Here is a 22,723-nt window from a genome sequence, read left to right on the forward strand (position 1 = left end):
TCTTACTGTGAGGCTAGGGATAAACATACCAATTGATGGAAAAGTATAGAAATCCCCTACAAAAACTCCAAATATACATGGAAAACTCCATATAAAATAACAAGAAAGAGGGGTTTGGCACAGCAGTTAAGATAGTGCTTGGGGTCTACGGCCACACCACCCTGAACGCGCCCGATCTCGTCTGATCTCGGAAGACAGTGCTTGGGTTGCTGGTATCCAGTAGCAGAGTTCCTGGGTTCCAGTCCAGGCTCTGTTCCCAGTTCCAGGTTCCTGCTAACGTACCCCTGGCACACTGAGGGGGTGGCTCAAGTGGTTGTGTTTCTGCCACCCACATGGGAGACTTGGATTGAGTTCCTGGCTCCCCAGCATCTATTTGGAGAGTGAATCAGCAGATGAGATCTCTTTCTCTCTCTCCCTCTTTCCCTCTCCTTTTCCCTCTACCTCTCCCTCTCCCCTCTCTGACTCTCAAATAACAATAAGTAAAATTTTAAAAATAAAATAATGGTAGCACTTCAATTCAGATGGACAAGAATGGCTTACTTAAAGAAATGGTCTACAGGGAAAAAGATATCACAAATATAGTGAAACATTAAGTGACAAACTGGATAAAATATTTATAGCACATAAGACAAAAAGGATGAATATTTAAAGTACATAAAGAGTTCTACAAATGGAGAAGCAAAAAAAAAGCAACTCAACAACTGGAAAACAAAGATGGGGAACAAACCAACCACAAAAGAAGGAAATGCAGCTGGCCGACAAAATACAGAAAGATTTAACGCCTCACCAGTATCTAGAAAGTGTAGCAACACTAAGATACAAATTTAGAACTAAAGATTTAAAAATCACCTCTCTCTGTCTTTCCTTCTCTCTCTCTGTCATTCTGCCTTTCAAATACATAAAAATAAAATCTTTAAAAATAAATAAATAAAAACAATCCCAAGGCAAACAAGAGCATAGGCAAATGGATACAAAAGGATACTGCTATTGGAAATATCAATTGCTACTCTGTCTGCAAAAAGATCAGGCATTACCCATTTGTTTAATGCTTATTCATTCATTTTTCTGTATTTGAAAAACAGAGTGGGGAGGGGGGAGGGAGAGAGAGTTCTTCCATCTACTAGTTCACTACCCAAATCTCCACAACTGCCAGGGCTGGCTCTGGCCAAAGCCACAAGCCATGAATCCCACCCCGGTCTCTCATACGGGTGGCACCTCAACCACCACCTCCTGCCTCCCGGGGTGCACTTTAGCAGGAAGCTGGATCAGAAGTGGAATGGGGACTCGACCCCAGGCACTCCAATATGCACACAGGCATCCCCAGCCATGGCTTAACCTGTTGCACACCTCTTTTTATTAAAATGGTCATCCCCTTTGACTAAGTAATCCCAATTCAAAGAATTTACCTTACAAAAATAAAAACACGGGCACACGTTTAGCCCAGAGATGATAACACCGGTTAGGATGCCCACATTCCCACCAGAGTATCTGAATTCGATTCCAGCTCCAGCTTTTGCTTCCAGCTTCCTGCCAGTGCTGACCCTGGCAGGCAGCAGTGACAGCTCGGGTACATTCAGGTTAATTAAAAACAAAACAGCAAGTTATTGAGTTATTGGGCATTTGAAGGAAGAGGAGAAAAGGGAAGAAAAACAGCTTTGCTGGCAATGTCCTCTCTGTTACGTCTAGCACCGTCTGGATGGACTTCCCCAGAGCAAGGATAACAAAGGTGTGGAGCTGGGCCTCGCCCTCTCTCCACACGACAGCACTAGCAGGTGCCAGCCTCCCACACTGCTTGCCGTACCAGGACCAGAGAAGCAAATCGGGGCTCTCAATGAGTCTCGCATGCTTTGGTCCAGACCATCCCATCTCTGTGCTAAATAAGTGGAATGAAATTACACCACAGAAGAGATAAAGAGCCAAAAAAGATCTGCAAGAAACATAGCAACTATCAGGAAGAAATTCAAATTGGATCTTTGTCTCGCTCCATATAGACCATATGAGCAAATTCCAGATGGATCGAAGTCTGGAATGTAAACAACAAAAATCTTCCAAAAAAATCAAAAGACCACATGCACACTCTAGTGCTGTCGGAAATCTTAAATACAGATAAACTGGAAACTGACAGGTAGATACGGACATGGATGGGTAAAAAGACATTTGACCATGCAAAAAATTTTCAGCATGGTGTTAGAATAAATACCGTGATTCATGCTTACAAAGATAATGGACAAACAGATTTGAAAACAATATTTGTAGTGCAGAGCACAGATGAGAGGCTATTTACTATTATAAACAATGGGCTCTCACAAAGTGACACTGGGACAAATAACCCAATAAGAAAGCAGACAAACAGCATGCAGAAACACTGCACAAAAGAGCAAAACCAAACAGTCAACTAACATATGCTGCATATTTTTAACAGTGCTGAAATTCTCTAGCAATTAAGGAAATACAAATTAGAGTGACAGCAAGCTACCGCTTCTCAGGCTGAAGAAACTTCACAACACTTAAAACTAGAGTTCGTAAGAAGACAATAAGGCAGTCTGTGCACTGCTGGCAGAAATTTTTAGAAAACTTGAAGTTGTGGAGCCAGCACTGTGGCATAGTGGGCTAAGCCTACACCTGCAGTGCGGGCATCTCATATAGGCACCGGTTCAACTCCTGGCTGGTCCTCTTCTGATCTAGCTCTCTGCTATGGCCTGGGAAAGCAGCAAAAGATGACCCAAGTGCTTGAATCCTTGCAACCATGTGGGAGACCCGGAAGAAGCGCCAGGCTCCTGGCTTCAGATCTGGCCGAAGCAACCATTTGGGGGTGAACCAGTAATTGGAAGCCCTACCCACTCTGTAACTCTACTATTCAAATAAATAAATCTTAAAAAAAAAAGAAAACTAGAAGTTGTTCCTTTGACCCAGCAACCCATCTCCTGGAAATCTATAGCAAAGAAATAAAATCCTCAGGAAGTGGGCATTTGGCCTGGCAGGGACGAGACCCATATCCCACACCAGAGTACCTGGGTTCAATTCTATGTTCTGAGTCCTGACTCCAGCTTCCGGCCAATAGGGACCTTGGGAGGAAGCAGTAGTGATGGCTCAAGTAGGTGGGCTCTTGCCAGACACATGGGACACTTGGATTGAGTTTCTTGCTCCCAGCTTTGACCCCCAGCCAGGTCAATGCAGGCATCTGGAAAACTCTCTCTGCCTCTCTCCCTCCCTCCCTCTCTCTCTCTCTCTGTTCTCTCCTCTCTTCCTTCTCTCTCTGACTATCCTCTCTCTCTCTCTCTGACTCTCCTCTCTCTCTCTCTCTCTCTCTCTCTCTCAAGTAAAAATTTAAAAAGGAAATAGAGGGGCTGGTGCTGTGGCATAGTGGGCAAAGCCATTGCCTGTAGTGCCGGCATCCCATATGGGCGTCAGTTCGAGTCCCGGCTGCTCCATTTCCAATCCAGCTCTCTACTATGGCCTGGGAAAGCAGTAAAAGATGGCCCAAGTCCTTGGGCCCCTGCACCTACGTTGGAGACCCGGAAGAAGCTCCTGGCTCCTGGCTCCTGACTTCTGGCTTCGAAAAGGCACCGCTCCGGCCGTTGTGGCCAACAGGGAGTGAATCAGCAAATGGAAGATTCATTCTCTCTCTCTCTCTCTCTCTCTCTCTCTCTGCCTCTCCTCTCTCTGAGTAACTCTGACTTTCAAATAAATAAATCAATTAAAAAAAAAAAGGAAATCGGGGGGCCAGCATTGAGGCACAGTGGGTTAAACCACCACCTACAACACAGGAATCCCATATGAGCGCCAGTCACATACCAGCTGCTCCATTTCTGATCCAGCTCCCTACTACTGTGCCTGAGAAAGCAGCAGAAGATGGCCCAAGTCCTTGAGCTGCTGCTACCCACGTGGGGGACCTGGATGGATTTCCAGGATCCTGGCTTCCTCCTAGCCCAGCCCTGGCCATTAAAGCCATTTGAGAAGCAAAGGAGTGGGTAGAAGATTCTCTCTCCTGCAACCCACCCCACCCCCCGCTGCCCATAACTCTGCCTTTCAAATAAATAAATAAATAAATCTTTTTAACATGGAAATAAACCCCTCAGTACCTAAGGAAAGATGCGCAAGGATGTCTACTGCTTCACTGTCCAGTGCGGTACAAACTGAAAACAAGCTCTTCATTCCTCTACAGACAGCAGTGCTTTCCCAGACAACACAATGCAGTCTTTACAAAAGAATTAGAGTGACAGCCTGGGAGGGTTTTGATAGTGCAGCATCAAGAACAAAAAGAAAAATGCAGAACATTATGTGTAATTGTAGTTATTGTAAGACAATGGCAATAAAAGTTATTTGTGACTATATACACATGCATCGTCTATTTGTAAATGATTGTATGAGACAAACCATTCTCGGTCGTTAACATAAGTTACCCACGGGGAGGGAAAGGATAAGAGATAGGAAAAGTGGATTTTTCCCTTCCCCCCAAAATAAAACAAAGAACCAGAGAAAATGCAAGCTTGCCAACAGTAAAAATTCACAAGGCAGTAGTTTTTGAGCTACCGTAGCATGAAGGCTTGGGGACAGCACACAGGCTCTCTGCTAGGCCCCCTCAGGCTCCATCTAACCACACACACACACACACACACACACACACACACACACCATGCACCCTGAGCAGAAGCTAGCCTCCTCCCAAGATGTTTTACTGTCTGTCTTTCTCACGTGCTTACCCACACCACACCATGTGTGTGCACATCATCTATGACGTGATTTGAGGGGGAACACAGATGAACCTTCCTATGGCAATCATCTTAATGTGCCAAGGAGAACATATAACCAACCCAGCCATCTCTGATTTCACTGACAGTGCTAATTATGAGAATAGAATACACAGCACATCAATATTCCACCTGAAGGCAACCTCTGGTCCATCTGGGTACACAGACATGGCCAAAATTGTGAAAATGGTTACACTCGGGGCCGGCGCCATGGCTCACTTGGCTAATCCTCCGCCTGCAGCGCCGGTATCCCATATGGGAGCCGGGTTCTAGTCCCGGCTGCTCCTCTTCTAGTCCAGCTCTCTGCTGTGGCCCGGGGGGGCAGTGAAGGATGGCCCAAGTCCTTGGGCCCTGCACCCGCGTGGGAGACCAGGAGGAAGCACCTGGCTCCTGGCTTCGGATTGGCGCAGTTCCCACCTTGGCAGTCATTTGCGGGGTGAACCAACAGAAGGAAGACCTTTTTCTCTGTCTCTCTCTCACTGTCTATAACTCTACCTGTCAAATAAAAAAAAAATTATAAAAAGAAAGAAAAAAAGAAAATGCTTTGCACTGGCCAAACTCAAAGGGAAAACAGCCTCAAATAGAGTTCAAGTACTTCCCCCATGACAGCAAGGAAGAATCTAGTCACTCTCCAGCCTCATAACACGTGGCACCACCATGTGCACAACACGCACAGAGCTCACAGTACACGCAGCACACACAACACACGGTGCAAACTGCACACACAGCACACTCTCCCACGCACCCCGCCATTCTTGCCCATGTCCCTGTGCCTTCACATATGCTTCTCTCTCTGCCTGTAATTCCCACAACACCCATGGGACTGCTAACGACCCTGCAGCCACCTCTGCCTGCTACTGCGGATCACCAGGATGGTTCACCTGGCCCTCTCCCAGACTCACACCATCTCTTCCCAGCTGCATCCTGAATGACAACGCAGTGTTCTACAAATAAATACCTGTTGAATGGAGGCATTAATGAGTCATCATTCTAACCTTTAATGTCCAGTAACTACACAAAAACGCAGGTATGGCTAGTCATAAACAGAAAATGTTTAGAGCTTATTAAGCTCATACTAAGTGTGCCAAACAAGCTTTATTACAGCCAGTCCTCATGACAGCCTGCAAAGCAGGTACCATTATGATCTTCTGATTTTCCGTAGTGCAAGAGAAGCTTTAGAGAAGCTAAGTGAATGCAAACCCTCATGGCTGGTACTTGGCGATACATGGCCAGGGTGGCCATGAAGGTAAGCATGTCTGACACCAAAGCTCACACTTCAGGCTCACTGATGAGGATGAGGATGATGGTGGTGCTTCTATTAGGTTTATTATGGGCCGCTACACACAACACTGCCTCTCAGCATCTATCAGGAAACTCAAGACAAGAACAGACATTTGGCCTAGAGTTGAGATGCCTATGTCCCCATCAGAGTATCTGGGTTTGATCCTTGACTCCAGCTTCTGACTCTAGTTTCCTGCTAACGCACACCGTGGCAGGCAGTGGTGACGGCTCAGTGACTGAGCTCCTGCCACCCATATGGGAGACCTGGATTGAATTCTTTGCTCCCGGCTTCAGCCTCGGCCCAGCCCTGGACACTGCAGGCATCTGCAGAGTGAACCAACAGGTGGGAGCTCTCATGCTCATGCTCACTCCCCTCACACGCACTTCTCCAATAAATACAAATACAGGGGCCGGCACGGCGGCAAAGCAGGTTAAGCCACCGCCAGTAGCACCCGCATCACATATGGGCATCAGTTCAAGTCCCAGCTGATCCACTTCGATCCAGCTCCCTGCGAAAGTGCCTCAGAAAGCAGCAAAGGAGTTCCCAAATGCTTGGGTCCTGGCTGTTGAGGCCATTTCAGGAGTGGACCAGCAGATGGAAGATCTGTGTCCATCCCTCTCTCTCTGTAACTCTGCATTTTGAATAATCTTATAAAAACAAATAAATATAAATATAAAATTAAATAATTTTCATATATTTTTATAATTTTAAATATAAAATAATTGTAAACATTTATTTCAGTAATTTTACATATATGATTTTTTTTTTATTTCACAGGTAGAGTTAGACAGTGAGAGAGGAGACAGAGAGAAAGGTCTTCCTTCTGTTGGTTCACTCCCCAAATGGCCACTACGGCCGGAGCTATGCTGATCCGAAGCCAGGATCCAGGTGCTTCCTCCTGGACTCCCACAAGGGTGCAGGCATCCAAGCACTTGGGCCATCTTCTACTGCCTTCCCAGGCCACAGCAGAGAGCTGGACTGGAAGAGAAGCAACCAGGACTAGAACCCAGTGCCCATATGGGATGCTGGCGCCGCAGGTGGAGGATTAACCAAGTGAGCCACGGCACTGGCCCCCATATATGATTTTTAAATCAAGATTAACAGTTATTGAAACTCAGACATGAGAATGTGTTAAGATTTTTTTAAATACTCTAGAGTTCACCATTTGCTAAAAAGTCCTTTTCCAAAAACAAATCAATTCCTCTGTTCAATACAATAACATAAAAGAGAATGCAAAGTGGAATGATGTACTATGGAAACTCAAAAAGGAAAAGACATCTCAGGGTAGAGGAAACGGCAAATCAAATTAATGAACTCCAGGAGTTTCTCCCAAGATGTCAAGAATTGCAGGGCCGGCGCCATGGCACAGTAAGGTAATCCTCCACCCACGGTGCCAGCATCCCATACGGATGCTAGTTCAAGACCCGGCTACTCCACTTTCAATTCAGCGCTCTACTGTGGCCTGGGAAGGCAGAAGATGGCCCAAGTCCTTGGGCTCCTGCATCCCTATGGGAGACTGGGAAAAAGCCCCTGGCTCCTGGCTTCGGATCGGCGCAGCTCCACCCATTGCAGCCATTTGTGGAGTGAACCTTTCTCTCTGTCTCTCCCTCTGTCTGTAACTCTGCCTTTAAATAAATAATAAAAATTTAAAAAAAAAAAAAAAAGAATTGTTCAGGGGTAGGCATTAGGCCTAGTAGCTGAGCCACACTTAAGATACTCTAATCCCACATCTGAGTCCCTGGGTTCTACACTCAGCTCTGGCTCCCAACTACAGCTCCTAATGCACACCTCAGGAGGCAATGGTGATATGGAGTCCCGCCTCCAACATGGAAGACCAGGACTTAGTTCCCACATGGAAGTCCTGGCTTTTGTCTGTCCCAGTCCAGCCACTGAAGGCATCTGAGGGGTAAACTAGTGGTTAAGAGCTCTCCCTCTCTGCCTCCTCCTTCTCCCTCTTTTCTCTGTCTCACCACCTCTCAAAATTAAAAAAAATTAAGCTAAAAATTATAATATCCAGTCAACACCTCAAACTAATAAGAGGCTGGTCAAAAATCTGTGATACACTGAAGATATAAATCACATGATAAACACTGAGACATTTCAAAGGGAAAATGCCCCCCCAGAAAAGCCACGAGGTTTCTTATGTGTGCAGGGGAATACATGTGACGGTTTTCCACTGAGTTATGAAATAACAGTGGGAAAGATCAAAAGGCAGCTGGTTTTGTTTCTGAGCTTCCTGTAGAGTTCAAAAAAAAAATTTTTTTTTTTTTGACAGGCAGAGTGGACAGTGAGAGAGAGAGACAGAGAGAAAGGTCTTCCTTTGCCGTTGGTTCACCCTCCAATGGCCGCCGCGGCCGGCGCGCTGCGGCCGGCGCACCGCGCTGATCCGATGGCAGGAGCCAGGAGCCAGCTGCTTTTTCCTGGTCTCCCATGGGGTGGAGGGCCCAAGCACTTGGGCCATCCTCCACTGCACTCCCTGGCCACAGCAGAGAGCTGGCCTGGAAGAGGGGTAACCAGGACAGAATCCGGCACCCCGACCGGGACTAGAACCCGGTGTGCCGGCGCCGCTAGGCGGAGGATTAGCCTAGTGAGCCGCGGCGCTGGCCGTGGTTCAAAATTATTTCTAATTCTTCAAGAGGTAAAGGGGGAAAAAAATTACTCTCTTGACATACTTTGAAAGGAGAAGAAAATCTCCCTTCTAATTTGTTCTGAGGTAGCCAGCTAACAGGTTCACAAAAACTGACAATTTCTCCACATTCTGAGACAAATAGCTGCAGCCAACCGACTGCTCCCCATCACAGCGAAGAGCCCCAGTGTGCACTGAATGGCTCACCAGAGTCCAGACCCTTTATGACAACGTAGACCCTTGAACAACACGGTGGTTAGCAGCGCCAGACCCCTGTGGACTCCCCACAACACAACAAGATGTCGGCCATGAAATTATGATGGTAGCATCGCTGCACTCTGTGTACTACAGTCGATCTTATGGAGTTGTAAGTTAATGCTGCACGTCCACATCAGTTTTTATTTCTCTCAACAGCAAATGACACCACTTTCTCTCAGTTTTTATTTCTCTCAACGGCAAATGCCTGTAAAGATGTGTAAGTTTTGATGTTTTAACTTTATTATGGATGAATCTGTATTTGATGGTAGGAAATGAGACTATTATCTACACACTTTTTATGCATTCATGACATAGCTTTTTCTTAATCTTTTCAATATTTCTTGGCTACAGGTTCATCTGCAAGATTTTTCAAATTATTGCAAAACTCAAAAATAAATCTGCATATAAGTAGACCTGACAAATTCAAACTAGTGCAGCTCAAGAGCATTAAAACTGCATTTAATGACAATGGCAATTGCTAGCAATTACTGGAAATTTACTCTCTGCCAGGCACTGTTCTAAGGCTTACACATGAGCTAATTCATAAGTCCAGGAATACTGCTAGAACCATTCCCATTTCATAGCTGAGGACATCGAGCTATCAGAGAGCTAGAAACGGGCAGGCATCTGGCAAAGTGGTCACGATGCTGCCTGGGGCATCTGCATCCACAGTGAAGTGCCCGGGTTCGAGGTCCAGCTCCTCTGCCAATTCCAGCTTTCTGCTGTGCAGACCCCTGGAGGCCATAGTAGATTCAAATAATGGGGTCCTTGCCACCCACATGGGAGAACTGGAATGAATTCCTGGGTCTTGGCTTTGGCCTGGCCCAGTCCCAACTGTTGCAGGTATTTGGGGAGCTAACCAGCAGATGGAATCTCTCTGTCTCGCTCTCAAATAAATAAAATAATTTTTTAAATAAGGTCGGGGTTGGAGAGAGGGTCATAACAGCAGGTTAAGCTACCTCATGGGACACCCACATCCTATATTGTAGTGCCTGGTTCAAATCCCAGCTACTCTAGGCTTCAGATCCAGCTTCCAGCTAATACACCTGGGAGGCAGATGATGGCCCAAGGACCTGAGTTCCTGCCAACCACACAGGACCCCTGGATGGATTCCCAGCTCCTGGATTTAGCCTGGCCTAGTCGGCTGTTGCCAGCAGGTGGAAGATCTCTCCTTCTCTCTCTCATTCTGCCTGTCAAATAAATGTTGCTACCTTTTTAAAAAATAATAATAATAATGTTTAAGGGAAAGTCATAAACTTGCCCCCATCACAAGACATTTTGGAATTGGTAAAAACCAGGATTCACACTGAGGTTCAAACCCTACGCTCACTCTCCTGCCCCTCGTCTTCATCACCATTTAGAATTCCGAGACCTCTGAGTGATGACTGCTGCTTCCACGTGGGAAGAGGACGCTTCTGTGGGGCAGGAAGTGCCTGCTCTCAGGGTAACTCCCACACCTGCTGAGACACCGGGCCACGGTTTCCGGGAGGCGCAAGATTCAAACTCCGCCAGCCTCTCAGCGGGCCAGGCTGACAGGCAGAACACCGAATGGTTTTAATGAGGCAGAGAATGAGTCTTTGTTCTCCAGGGAGGGCGGAGCTGGGGCACAGCAGTAACAAAACATGATGGAGGACTCCCATTCCGAAGCCCCGCGACTGCCTTGACCTCCTGGGAGGGCCCTGAGGCGCCAACCAGAAGGGACCACACAGGTCTAGGTACCTTCCCCAGCGCGAATGCTGTATACTTCTTTTAAGGGCTGACTGCACAGCGCCGTGTCAATCTCATCCCCTTAAAGCACCTCTCTCCCTGTGTCTCTCTCTCTCTCTCTCTCTCGCTCTCACACACACACACACACACACACACGCTTTACTGTTCTGGTTTTGGCAGAATACTACTGTGTGTCACAGAGGCCCAAACCCAACAGCAACGTGTCCTGCTGGCACTTTCTCCCTCTTCAACGCCTCAACAACTTTTGTCACATCTAAGGGATGTGCACCATGACTTTTTTCATTTGTCTTGAATTCCACTCACTTCCTTCCCTTAAGTATGCAGGTCTGAAAAGGAAACATTGTGACTACTGCAAAAGAGAAAGCAGCTTCACATGACAGAAAAGACCCCTGCAAGTCAAAGCAATTAAAGGATTCCACGCTGAGAAGGTTGTCCAAGGCTGCAACCTGTGTGGTCTCTGTCTAAAAAGAGGAGAGACGTTGGAGACGTGTCATTCTGAACTATCTTAAACAAGCTGCCATTTTTTAATAGGTCCAAAGAGATCAAATATTTGTCATTTCATTTAGTTCAACTTAATACCAAACCAAGCCTCTCCCCTTGGTATTTATTACTGAGCCCAGGAACGAACTGTAAGGAGAATGACTTATCCTGAAGGCAAGTGAAACAAATTTGATAAAATGACACCGAACACCTAAAATGGTGTCAGCTACTTGCAGCAACACAGATCTCTCATTTTAGGAAAGTGTGTGCTAGAAAAACAAGAGGGGACGTGGTACTACAGAACAAGGACCACACTGGGAACTGGAAGTCTGGGCTCAATCTCTACCGCACCACCTACAAACCCTGGGGTCCCCGACCCTACGCCTGTACTCCCAGCACCAACACTTGGGCTACATCCACCAACAAACACTACACAAGTGATCAACCCCAAGCTTTTATGCCTCCTGCATGCCTATACCTCAGGGTGGTTGCAAGGATCAAATGAGACTGATAATGTATAACAAGACTACCTACAAGCTGCCTGGCAAACAGCCATGACCGAAGGAGATTACCATCGCAACACAGCGGCAACAGCCATCACTGGGTGTTGTGGCCATCCTGCTTCTTTCAGTTTTTGAAAGAGCACTTGAAGGGCCCGGCATTGTGGCATTGCACAATGCCACACTTGCATCTCATATGGAGTCCCGGCTGCTCCATTTCCAATCCAGTTCCCTGCTAAGGCACCTGGGAATGAAGTAGAGGATGGCCCAAGTGCTTGGGCACCTACACTCAAGTGGGAGACCAGGAAGAAGCCTTCAGTTCCTGGCTTTAGATCGGCCCAGCTCCAGCCACTGCAGCCAGTTGGGGAGTAAACCAATGGATGGAAGACCTCGGTCCGCCCTCCCCCCGCCCAACTCTACCTTTCAAATAAATCTTTAAAAAAGAAAGAAAGGGCCGGTGCCGTGGCTCAGTAGGTTAATCCTTCTTCTGCGGTGCCAGCACACCGGGTTCTAGTCCCGGTCGGGGCGCCGGATTCTGTCCCGGTTGCCCCTCTTCCAGTCCAACTCTCTGCTATGGCCCTGGAGTGCAGTGGAGGATGGCCCAGGTCCTTGGGCCCTGCACCCACATGGGAGACCAGGAGAAGTACCTGGCTCCTGCCTTCGGATCAGCACGACGCACCGGCCGCAGTGCGCCAGCCATGGCGGCCATTAGAGGGTGAACCAATGGCAAAGGAAGACCTTTCTCTCTGTCTCTCTCTCTCTCTCTCACTGTCCACTCTGCCTGTCAAAAAATAAATAAATAAATAAAATTTAAAAAAAAAAAAAAAAAGAAAGAAAGAAGGAAGGAAGGGAAGAGCACTCAGATGTTGTCCTGAAGGTTTATTCTTCCTCACTGGCTACGGTCTTGTTGGAATAGTAAACCTAAACAGACATGTTTTCACTGTAGAGGCCAATGGGGTTCCAGAAAGTTCCTCCAACCAAATCCTTCAGCTGGTCGCCAAGAGGTGGGTGGTGAGCTGAAACTGGCCAGATGCTTCTTCCCTAACATGTCAATCCTGAGCAAATGAGAGTCAGAAAACAGCTGGTGGGGCCGGCGCTGTGGTACAGTAGGTTAATCCTCATGTGGGCATCCCATGTGGGTGCCTTTTCTAGTCCTGGCTGCTCCTCTTCCAATCCAGCTCTCTGCTGGGGCCTGGGAAGGCAGTAGAAGATGGCCCAAGTCCTTGAGCCCCTGCACCCGCATGGGAGATGAGAAGAAGCAACTGGCTCCTGGCTTCAAATCAGCGCAACTTTGGCTGTTGTGGCCATTTGGGGAGTGAACCAACAGTTGGAAGACCTTTCTCTCTGTCTCTCCCTCTCACTGTCTGTAACGCTACCTCTCAAATAAATAAATAAAATCTTTAAAAAAAAGAAAACAGCTGGTGTTTTATTCCAGCAGTGGTGACATGGGACCAATGAGGGAGACAGGATCAGGCCCATGAGCTGCAGGCCACACCCCCTGCCCACTGTGTGATCTCACCTGTATCCATCCCCCTGTCAATCAGACCATGTAACCACTCCCCTCTTGGAAGTGGATACAGGCTGGAGCATGCTAAGCTGCCCCCGTTTTGCTGTTTCTCACGCCTGCTCTCCCTCGCCTGCGTGCCCTCTCTGGCTTGCAGTCTCTGGGCTGCTCCTTGGAAAAGCCTGGTGTGGATCTCCCCACTTACTTGTTCTGACCCACTTTCCCTTCATAGCCCTCACGTTCCTGTGTATTTCTCTCACTTTCCAAATAAATCCTGAACTTTACCACGTCATCCGTCTCGTATGGGCCGAGCTTAGAATTCTCATCTAAGTAAATGGCAAGAACCCGAAGCATTAAATTTTGGTTTATGTTCTCCCATAACCACGGGACCTTAAATGGACACTATTCCAGCGAGGAGACCACTTCTGGAGCTCCTGCTTCTGGCTTAGGAGCCTTACAAAGCTGCCCTGGCCCTCCACTCTTTCCAGACATGGCCTTGTTTCCCAACCTCTGAGCTCACAATAATCTCAGCTGCAGATTTCTGTTCCTTGATACCAAAGAGCCCTGCCCGACACACCAGTGTAGACCTCTGTCTCAAAGCTTCCTACTGATGCTAGTTCCAACCAGCTGGACTCCAGCAGCAACCACAAGTCAACATCTCACAGTCCTGTCTAGAACTTACTAAGACAGTAAGTGTGGGAACAGGCTTTGGTCCAGAGGTTAAAGCACCCACATCCCATATCAGATATACCTGGTTTCAACACCAGCTCCTGACTCCAACTTCCTGCTGATGCCAGCCATGGGAAGCAGTGATGATAGCCCAAGTTAGGTTCCTGCCAGCCACAGGGGAGACCTGGATTGAGTTGCCAGCCCCTGGGTACTGTCTCTCAAAGAAAAACTAACAAATAATAAATAAATAAATAAAACCAAACTCTTCTAATAATACATTATTTCTTAGTAGACACTGGGTCTTAGATTCCTGGATAAGATCGATACAGGAAGAGACACACACAAGGAACCCTCTGTTCCAAATAGGATCAAAAACTGTGCCCAGAGCTACACAGGAAGGGAATCTCCAACTTCAACCACTCCTCGGAGAGCAGAAGCAAACATCTGCAAGGCTCCAGATTCACAACCGCACTTCCATTCTACTTGCAGCCTACTGCCTGCATCAACAGGCCGTGACCAAGGGCAAGAGTCACCAGCCAAGTGAAAAGTGCGCCCAGCCAGACTTTACCCCGTGAAGGGCAGGGATGAACCTCACATTCCTACATGTCTGGCACTTTAACACATGGTATCTCACTTCACCTACACAACTAGCAAGGATGCCCGGATTCTGGGACTCAAGGACATTAGGCAAATGCACAAGAGGAGGAGGAACAGCCAGGATCCCAAGGCAGGCCTTGAGGGCCCACACACTCTCACACCAGCCTCCAGGGCATATGGGGAGCCCGCATTATGGTCCTCAGCACCCCATTCTATAGTCTCTGCCTTAGGGACTGTTTTCCCCATAGCCAGAAAGCTACTGGAGGGGTAGCAGTGCTTGAAATGCGTGGGAAGCCCTAGGGCCAGCACAGAGCAAGTAGGCATTCAGGTCTCAAGTGCTGAACAACTATTCACTGAGCACTGACTACATGTCAGACACGGGGACAAAGTAGGCTTATTTCCTGCTTGGCAGCCAGCTAAGCAGACAGGTAATTGACCACACACACGTGTAACCTGAAGCAGACCTACAGACTAGAGCAGCACAGAGCAGGAAAATGGGGCAGCAGACAGGCATGGGGAGTAGGCAGTGCCGGCAGGAATCTACCAGATTTTCCAGAAGCAGTAGTGAAAAGCAGAGGAAGGAAGGAAGGAAGGAAGGAAGGAAGGAAGGAAGGAAGGAAGGAAGGAGGGAGGGAGGGAGGGAGGGAGGGAGGGAGGGAGGGAGGGAGGGAGGGAGGGAAGGAAGGAAGGAAGGAAGGAAGGAAGGAAGGAAGGAAGGAAGGAAGAAAGAAAGAAAGGAAGGAAGAAAGAAAGGAAGAAAGGAAGAAAGAAAGGAAGGAAGGAAGGAAGGAAGGAAGGAAGGAAGGAAGAAAGGAAGGAAGGAAGGAAGGAAGGAAGGAAGGAAGGAAGAAAGAAAGGAAGGAAGGAAGGAAGGAAGGAAGGAAGGAAGGAAGAAAGAAAGAAAGAAAGGAAGAAAGAAAGGAAGAAAGAAAGAAAGGAAGGAAGGAAGGAAGGAAGGAAGGAAGGAAGGAAGGAAGGAAGGAAGGAAGGAAGAAAGGAAGAAAGAAAGAAAGAAAGAAGGAAGGAAGGAAGAAAGGAAGGAAGAAAGGAAGGAAGGAAGGAAGGAAGGAAGGAAGGAAGGAAGGAAGGAAAGAAAGAAAGAAAGAAAGAAAGGAAGGAAGGAAGGAAGGAAGGAAGGAAGAAAGAAAGAAAGGAAGAAAGGAAGAAAGAAAGAAAGAAAGGAAGAAAGAAAGAAAGAAAGAAAGAAGGAAGGAAGGAAGGAAGGAAAGAAAGAAAGAAGGAAGGAAGGAAGGAAGGAAGGAAGGAAAGAAAGAAAGAAAGAAAGAAGGAAAGAAAGAAAGAAGGAAAGAAGGAAAGAAGGAAAGAAAGAAAGAAGGAAAGAAGGAAAGAAGGAAGGAAAGAAGGAAAGAAGGAAAGAAGGAAAGAAGGAAAGAAGGAAAGAAGGAAAGAAGGAAAGAAGGAAAGAAGGAAAGAAGGAAAGAAAGAAAGAAAGAAAGAAAGAAAGAAAGAAAGAAAGAAAGAAAGAAAGAAAGAAAGAAAGAAAGAGCCAAGGAGACTGTGGCAGAGGCAGGGGAATGGGCCTGCACCTTCCAGGCTGTGTTTATGATGTGGGTCCTTCTCCCAAGAGCAGAGATGCCAATGTGGGGAAGGGTCTAACGTGGGAGTGACTTGCAGAATTCTCTCAATGCATTGGAAGCAGGAGAAGGGTGAAAGTGGGAGCCTGTCGGGGAGCTCCCGCAGCCATCCTGTGAACCACACTGGTGACCGCGATGGGGGCCAGCATGGAAGCTGAGCAAACTGGACTCTGGGCTGGACACTTGGGGATGAGGAATAGAGGTGGCTCATCTATCTCGTCACCCTCACAACAGTTACTTATTTTCTATAAATTTTTTAAAATATTATATGGGGGAGGGGAGAAAGAGATCTTCCATTCGCTGATTCACTCCCCCAAATGATTGCAACAACCAGGGGTGGGCAAGGCTGAAGTCAGGAGCCAGGAAGTCCATCAGGGTCTTCTATATGGGTGGCAAGGGCCCAAGTACTTGGGCCATCTTCCACTGTATTCCTAGTGCATTAGCAAGGATCTGTGTTGAAAACAGAGCAGCCAGATTGAACCGGCACTCCAATACGGGATGCCAGTGTCACAACTAACAGCTTCACCCACTGTGGCACAAAACTGGCTTCACACAACAGCTATTTTAAAATGTTCCCTGATAGTCCCTCTTGAGGCTAAACCTTCTCAGAATGGGCACAATGATGTGACCTTTCCTACACAATGATGGCACCACTGTTAAGATAAACTTAAGCCAAACATAAGATCAAGACTCCGTCTGACATAGAGAAGCAATCCCATAGAGGGTGAAAGCCATTTTTTAAAAAGATTTATTTTATTTATTTGAAAGATAGAGTTACAGAGAGAGGTAGAGACAGAGAGAGGTCTTCCAGCCACTGGTTCACTCCCCAAATGGTTGGAATGGCTGGAACTGTGCCAAACAGAAGCCAGCAGCCAGGAGTTTCTTCTGAATCTCCCATGCAGGTGCAGGGGCCTAAGAACTTGGGCCATCCTCTGCTGCTTTCCCAGGTGCATTAGCAGGCAGCTGGATCGAGGCAGAGCAGCCAGGACTCGAACCAGCACCCATATGGGATGTCAGCACTACAAGCTGGGACTTTGTCACAGAGCCAGCCCCAAAGCCACCTATTTTTAAAACCTAGCTTCGGCCGGCACTGCGACTCACTATGCTAATCTTCCGCCTTGCAGCGCCGGCACACCGGGTTCTAGTCCCGGTTTGGGGCACCAGATTCCGTCCCGGTTGCCCCTCTTCCAGGCCAGCTCTCTGCTGTGGCCAGGGAGTGCAGTGGAGGATGGCCCAGGTGCCTGGGTCCTGCACCCCATGGGAGACCAGGAGAAGCACCTGGCTCTTGGCTTTGGATCAGTGCGGTGTGCCAGCCGCAGCACGCCAGTCGCGGTGGCCATTGGAGGGTGAACCAACGGCAAAGGAAGACCTTTCTCTCTGTCTCTCTCTCTCACTGTCCACTCTGCCTGTCAAAAAATTAAAAAAAAAAAAAAAAACCTAGCTTCACAAACAATTTAATTACTCAACATGATGTAATAGAGAAGAACAGACCTAGAAAACTAAGGTCCATCTCCTAACCCCAACACTCTCTCAACACATTTAACTGGGCTGCATCATTTTCCTTATCAGCACCACCACTCCTTCTGAGGCTGTACCAAAGACTAAGCCTCATCACAAAGAATGAGTAGCTGGGGCCAGCACTGTGGTGCCGTAGGTTAAGCTTGCTGCCAGCGACGCCAGCATCCCATATGAGCACGGGTTCCAGTCCCAGGTCTCAGCTGCTCCACTTCCAATCCAGCTCCCTGCTAATGAGCCTGGGAAGGCAGTGGAAGATGACCCAAGTGCTTAGGCCACTGCCACCCACATGGGAGACCCAGATGGATTTTCTGGCTCCTGGCTTTGGCCTGGTCCAGCCACAGTCATTGCAGCCATTTGGGGAGGGAACCAGCAAATGGAAAATCTTTCTTTCCCTCTCTCTCTCTCTTCCTCTATAACTCTGCCTTTCAAATAATAAATAAATAAATCTCTTTTCTTAAGATTTATTTTATTTATTTGAAAGGCAGAGTTACAGAGAGAGAGGCAGAGATAGAGAGATCTTCCATCTGCTGGCTCACTCCCCAAATGGCCATAACAGCCAGGGATGGGCCTTGCCTAAGTCAAGAGCCAGGAGCTTCATCTGTGTCTCCCATGTGGGTAGCAGGGGCCAAAGCACTTGGACTGCTGCTTTCCCAGAAGCATTATCAGGGAGCTGGATCAGAAGTGGAGCAGCCAGGACTTGAACCAGTACCCATACGGGATACCAGCACTGCAGGTGGTAGTTTTATCATTATGCTACAATACAGGCTCCATACATAAATCTTTTAAATAAATACATTATAAGTCACAAAAGCAGTAGCTATTACCACTAATATTAAGCAGGATGATCCTTTAATCCATAAACAACAGCTGTCACAGAAGGAATGAACATTTTATACACTCCCATAGAATATAACGTCTGCATGTAAGTCATATTAGTAAATTCCATCATGTAAGCACACATTATAACATTAAGAGCAGGATCGCCTCTCTAAGGAAATGAATAGCACAATTACAAGACAAGCAACAAAGTAAAGAGCCCAAGAACTGGGGCCGGCATTGTGGCACAGGGGTTACGTCACCACCTGGGATGCTGGCATCTCATATGGGCAATGGTTCTAATCCTGCTGCCCCACTTCCAATCCAGCTTCCTGCTAATGTACCTGGGAAACCAATAGAAGACTGGCCGAGTACTTAACTCCTGCCACCCATGTAGGAAACCCAGATGAAGCTCCAGGCTCCTGGTTTTGGCTTGGATCACCCCTGACCACTGCGGCCATTTTGGGAGCAAATTAGTAGACAGAAGATATTTCTCCCTCTCTATCACTCTTCCTATCAAACAAATAAATACATCTTCATAAATAAATAAAAACAAAGCCAAAAATACATGTACACATAACTAAACACCATACACATGCACACATCGCATACAGAGACACAAACCAAACTGGCCAGAGAAGACAAATCCCTTTTTAAGGAACAATGATTGCATTGGAAGTTTCAGTATCCACTAGCATCATGGGGAAACCTCATGGAAATGTAAGTCCTGGAGCAAGTTTTCCACCAAAGCACACACAATCATACCACACACACTCACGTGGACACACCCCAATTCAGCAGACCTCAGATGGGATATGCTATCTGCATCATTAATTAATAATCCCCAGGGCTGGCGTTGTGGCATAGCAGATGGAGCCACTACCTGCGACACTGGCATCCCATGTGGACACCAGTTCATGTCCCAGCTGCTCCTCTTCTGATCCAGCTCCCCGCTAATGTGCCTGGGAAGGCAGCAGAAGATGGGCCAAGTGCTTGGGCCCCTGAATTCATGTGGGAGACCCAGAGAAAGCTCCAGGATCCTAGCTTTAGCCTGGCCCAGCCCCAGTCCTTGCAGCCATTTGGGAAGTGAACCAGCAGATTGAAGATCTCTCTCTCTGTCTCTCTCTCTCTCTCTGTCTTTTCCTCTGTAACTCTGCCTTTGGGTAAATGAATACATCTCAAAAAAAAAAAAAAAATTCAGTAAGGTTTTCAAGTGATTCTGATGCAGGTGGAACTTGAATCCCAAAATGAGAAACCCCATGCTGAACAAGGCCAGGCCCTGTAGAACTGAACCAATAAATCAGTCTAAAGGCCTAATGCATAAACATATACAGAGTCTGAGTAAAACACTGAAAAGTAAAGAAATGGAGAAGCCGTCCTGCCTCAGCGTTCACATGCCTCATGGTGGTGACAACAGTGCGAGGCAGTAACAGAGCTCTACAGAGCACCTTCTAGATGCTTCTAGGCACAGTAAACAGGAGAGCAAAGCATCCCTGCCCCCACAGAGCCAAAGCCGCAGTGAGGGAACACAGGCAGAAAGGGACAGTTTGTTAGGTAACAACTCTAATGCAGAAAAACTAAGCAAACACAGAGGGCGGGGAGTGTCATTTTCAATCTGTGCCTGTTTGAAATAACCCCTCAAAACTCTATAAATGCACCTCTAAAGGAATTATTCAGGGTTGATCAAGTCTCATAGAACAAGAGGATGAAAGAACAGCAAGGGAATGGCTGACTCTATTGGCTGGGCAGGGGCAAGAGAGGGACTTGGACAGTTTCCGGGGGCGGGGGGGGGGGGGGTGAATCTGTGCAAGCGAGCTCCCCTCCCTCCTTCCCTTGCAGGAATGCTCCTCTGGCCACGCCAGGGACCGCGGAGCATGAGTCAGCTCTGACGGGCTTGACAAAGCATTTCCAGCAAGCACTGGATGCCTCTTTGTCTCCCACCTTTGCCAAAAACGCACGCCTCTTCTTCCACCCAGTGTAAAAAACCTATGTCTTTCTTGGGTCACGAATGTCAATGGCAGTTTTTTGGACTTTTTTTAAAACCATAAAAGGAACACATAAGCAGAGTAGCAAAATACAAGAAATGCCAGGGGCCGGCACCGTGGCTCAATAGGCTAATCCTCCACCTAGCAGCGCCGGCACACCGGGTTCTAGTCCCGGTCGGGGCGCCAGATTCTGTCCCGGTTGCCCCTCTTCCAGGCCAGCTCTCTGCTGTGGCCCGGGAGTGCAGTGGAGGATGGCCCAAGTGCTTGGGCCCTGCACCCGCATGGGAGACCAGGATAAGCACCTGGCTCCTGCCTTCAGATCAGCGCAGTGCACCGGCCGCGGCAGCCATTGGAGGGTGAACCAACAGCAAAAGGAAGACCTTTCTCTCTGTCTCTCTCTCTCACTGTCCACTCTGCCTGTCAAAAAAAAAAAAAAAAAAAGAAAGAAAAAGAAAAAGAAAGAAATGCCAGAAAGTGCAAATATTCCCAGCATTCCACCCCCAGCACTACCTCTGCTCACATTTAACACAGCTGGGGCCAAGCTGCACCCACATAATTTCACATCCTGCTGTTTATGTTTTATCATATGCATTTTCACTACCTGGCTAATTTTAAAATTTCTACAGATGCACTTTTTTGCTTAGAACAAATTCTATTCGGACATCATTTTTCATGGTCACATAACATTCCATCCCATTGATGCGGGATCATCAATCAACCACTTCCCACTATTTGGCTACTCAGGTTTCTGAGTTTTCACAATTAAAAACTACCCTGAAATTGGGCATTCTCTTAATCCTGCAAAAAAAAAAAAAAAAAAAAAAAACACTAAATTGTTTTAGTTACCCTGAAAATAACATTACACAGAAAGGTCTTTCAGCGTAGATTCCTAGACGCAGCATTACGGGAAGGTGTGTGGTCTCTGCATACATGGTCCACAGCTGACCGGAAACGGACCCCCACACCTGCCGGCTGCACAGGCAGAGTGCAGAGCCGGACCTCTCGCCACTGCTCCGTCTGGACGGCGGCCGGTTTAGAAGCGATGCGCTTACCTGCTGTCGGAATCCGAGGCGATCTCCTTTCTCCCCCCAAAGCGGATCTGGCACTGCACAGAAAAAAAAACTGCTGAGACCAGCCGTTGGGAAGAGACATTCAAAATATCACACAGCGACGCCCCCAGGCCCTCGGGGTCAGGAGGAGGACACGGGAGCCCTGTGCCTTGGTGTCAGCACAGGACTTAGGAATGAGGAGAAGGGAGCATTTGGCAAAACAGGTGACAGTGGGACACCTATGGCTAATATCACAGATCTGGCTTCTGATTGCAGCTTAGAGGTAAGGCAGACCCAAGGAGGCAGCAGGTGATGGCTCAAGTGATTCGATCCCTGCCACCCACATGGGAGACCTGGACTGGGTTCCTGGTTCCCAGATCCTGGTTCCTGGTTCGACCTGGGCCAGCCCTGGCCCTTGCAGGCATCTGAAGAATGAATCAGGAGATGGGAACTCACTCTTCTTTCTCTGTCTCTTTGCCTCTCAAATAAATAAATAAAGCATTAAAAAGGGCAGACACCCAGACGTCAAAGTACCACTTAAAGGAAGCCCTTATCTCCCACTTGTACAGAAGAGAGCCTTGTGGGAAAACAATTACAACAGGAAAACAAACGTACATAGCCATCTGCGAATTCTCTAGGAGGTTGCTCCTATCTGTCAGCGGCTGAGCGTCTACAATGCAGGGCTCTTAACAGGTGAAAATTAAAACTTCCACAAATCTAGGATGACAGCTCCCTTCCGACAGAGCCCCAAGTCGCTACGACTCGCTGTAAGGCGACATCAATCAGGCTTCAAACAAGCCACTCCGCTGTGCTGGACAAGCACTCACCCAGGGTGAGTGAAATGGAAGCAAACTACATTGTTTTAAATTCTGATAAAACACAGAGAACATAAAACTTACCATTTTAACCATTTTTAGGTGCAACAAGCAATTCACTATATTGTGCAATACTCACCATTATCCAGCACGTTCTTTTAAAGGTATAGAATCTGTGCTATGGGTCACAGGCTTGTAGGATTCCAACGTCTGAGCAAGGACGCAAGGACACACACACACACACGCACGCACACACGGCTACTTGAAAAAGTTCAGGGACAGGAAATGGAATGCTCACAGAGGGTAGGGGAGATGAAACTGTCACTCAACCCTAGCAACATCCGAGCCCAAACCTGTGTCCCTTCCACCACACCAGGATGCCTGAAGGCTCGAGCAGGCGCTAAATTCTCTAGGCTTACTTCAACACTCAATACACACCCTGGTTAAAGTATTTCCCTCCCTATATTATAATCACTCATAAGGACACTTCAAAGAGTCTGCAGAAAATGGAATTAAAGGTTAAGTTTATTTTGGGCACTGGCATTGCAGC

At 47.5% G+C, this 22,723-nt stretch overlaps 1 protein-coding gene across 2 annotated transcripts in view; it reads right to left on the reverse strand.

Annotated features, from left to right (window-relative positions):
* SNX29 (sorting nexin 29) overlaps positions 1–22,723 on the reverse strand; it is a 478,886-nt gene that overhangs the window by 429,848 nt on the left and 26,315 nt on the right. For both annotated transcript variants that reach the window (XM_051847819.2, XM_008257737.4), the window contains exon 3: positions 21,362–21,414. In XM_051847819.2, coding sequence (XP_051703779.1) covers positions 21,362–21,414 — 53 coding nt within the window. The remainder of the gene's footprint in view (positions 1–21,361; positions 21,415–22,723) is intronic.

Source organism: Oryctolagus cuniculus, chromosome 19, assembly GCF_964237555.1.
Source record: "Oryctolagus cuniculus chromosome 19, mOryCun1.1, whole genome shotgun sequence".
Lineage (NCBI taxonomy): Eukaryota > Metazoa > Chordata > Mammalia > Lagomorpha > Leporidae > Oryctolagus > Oryctolagus cuniculus.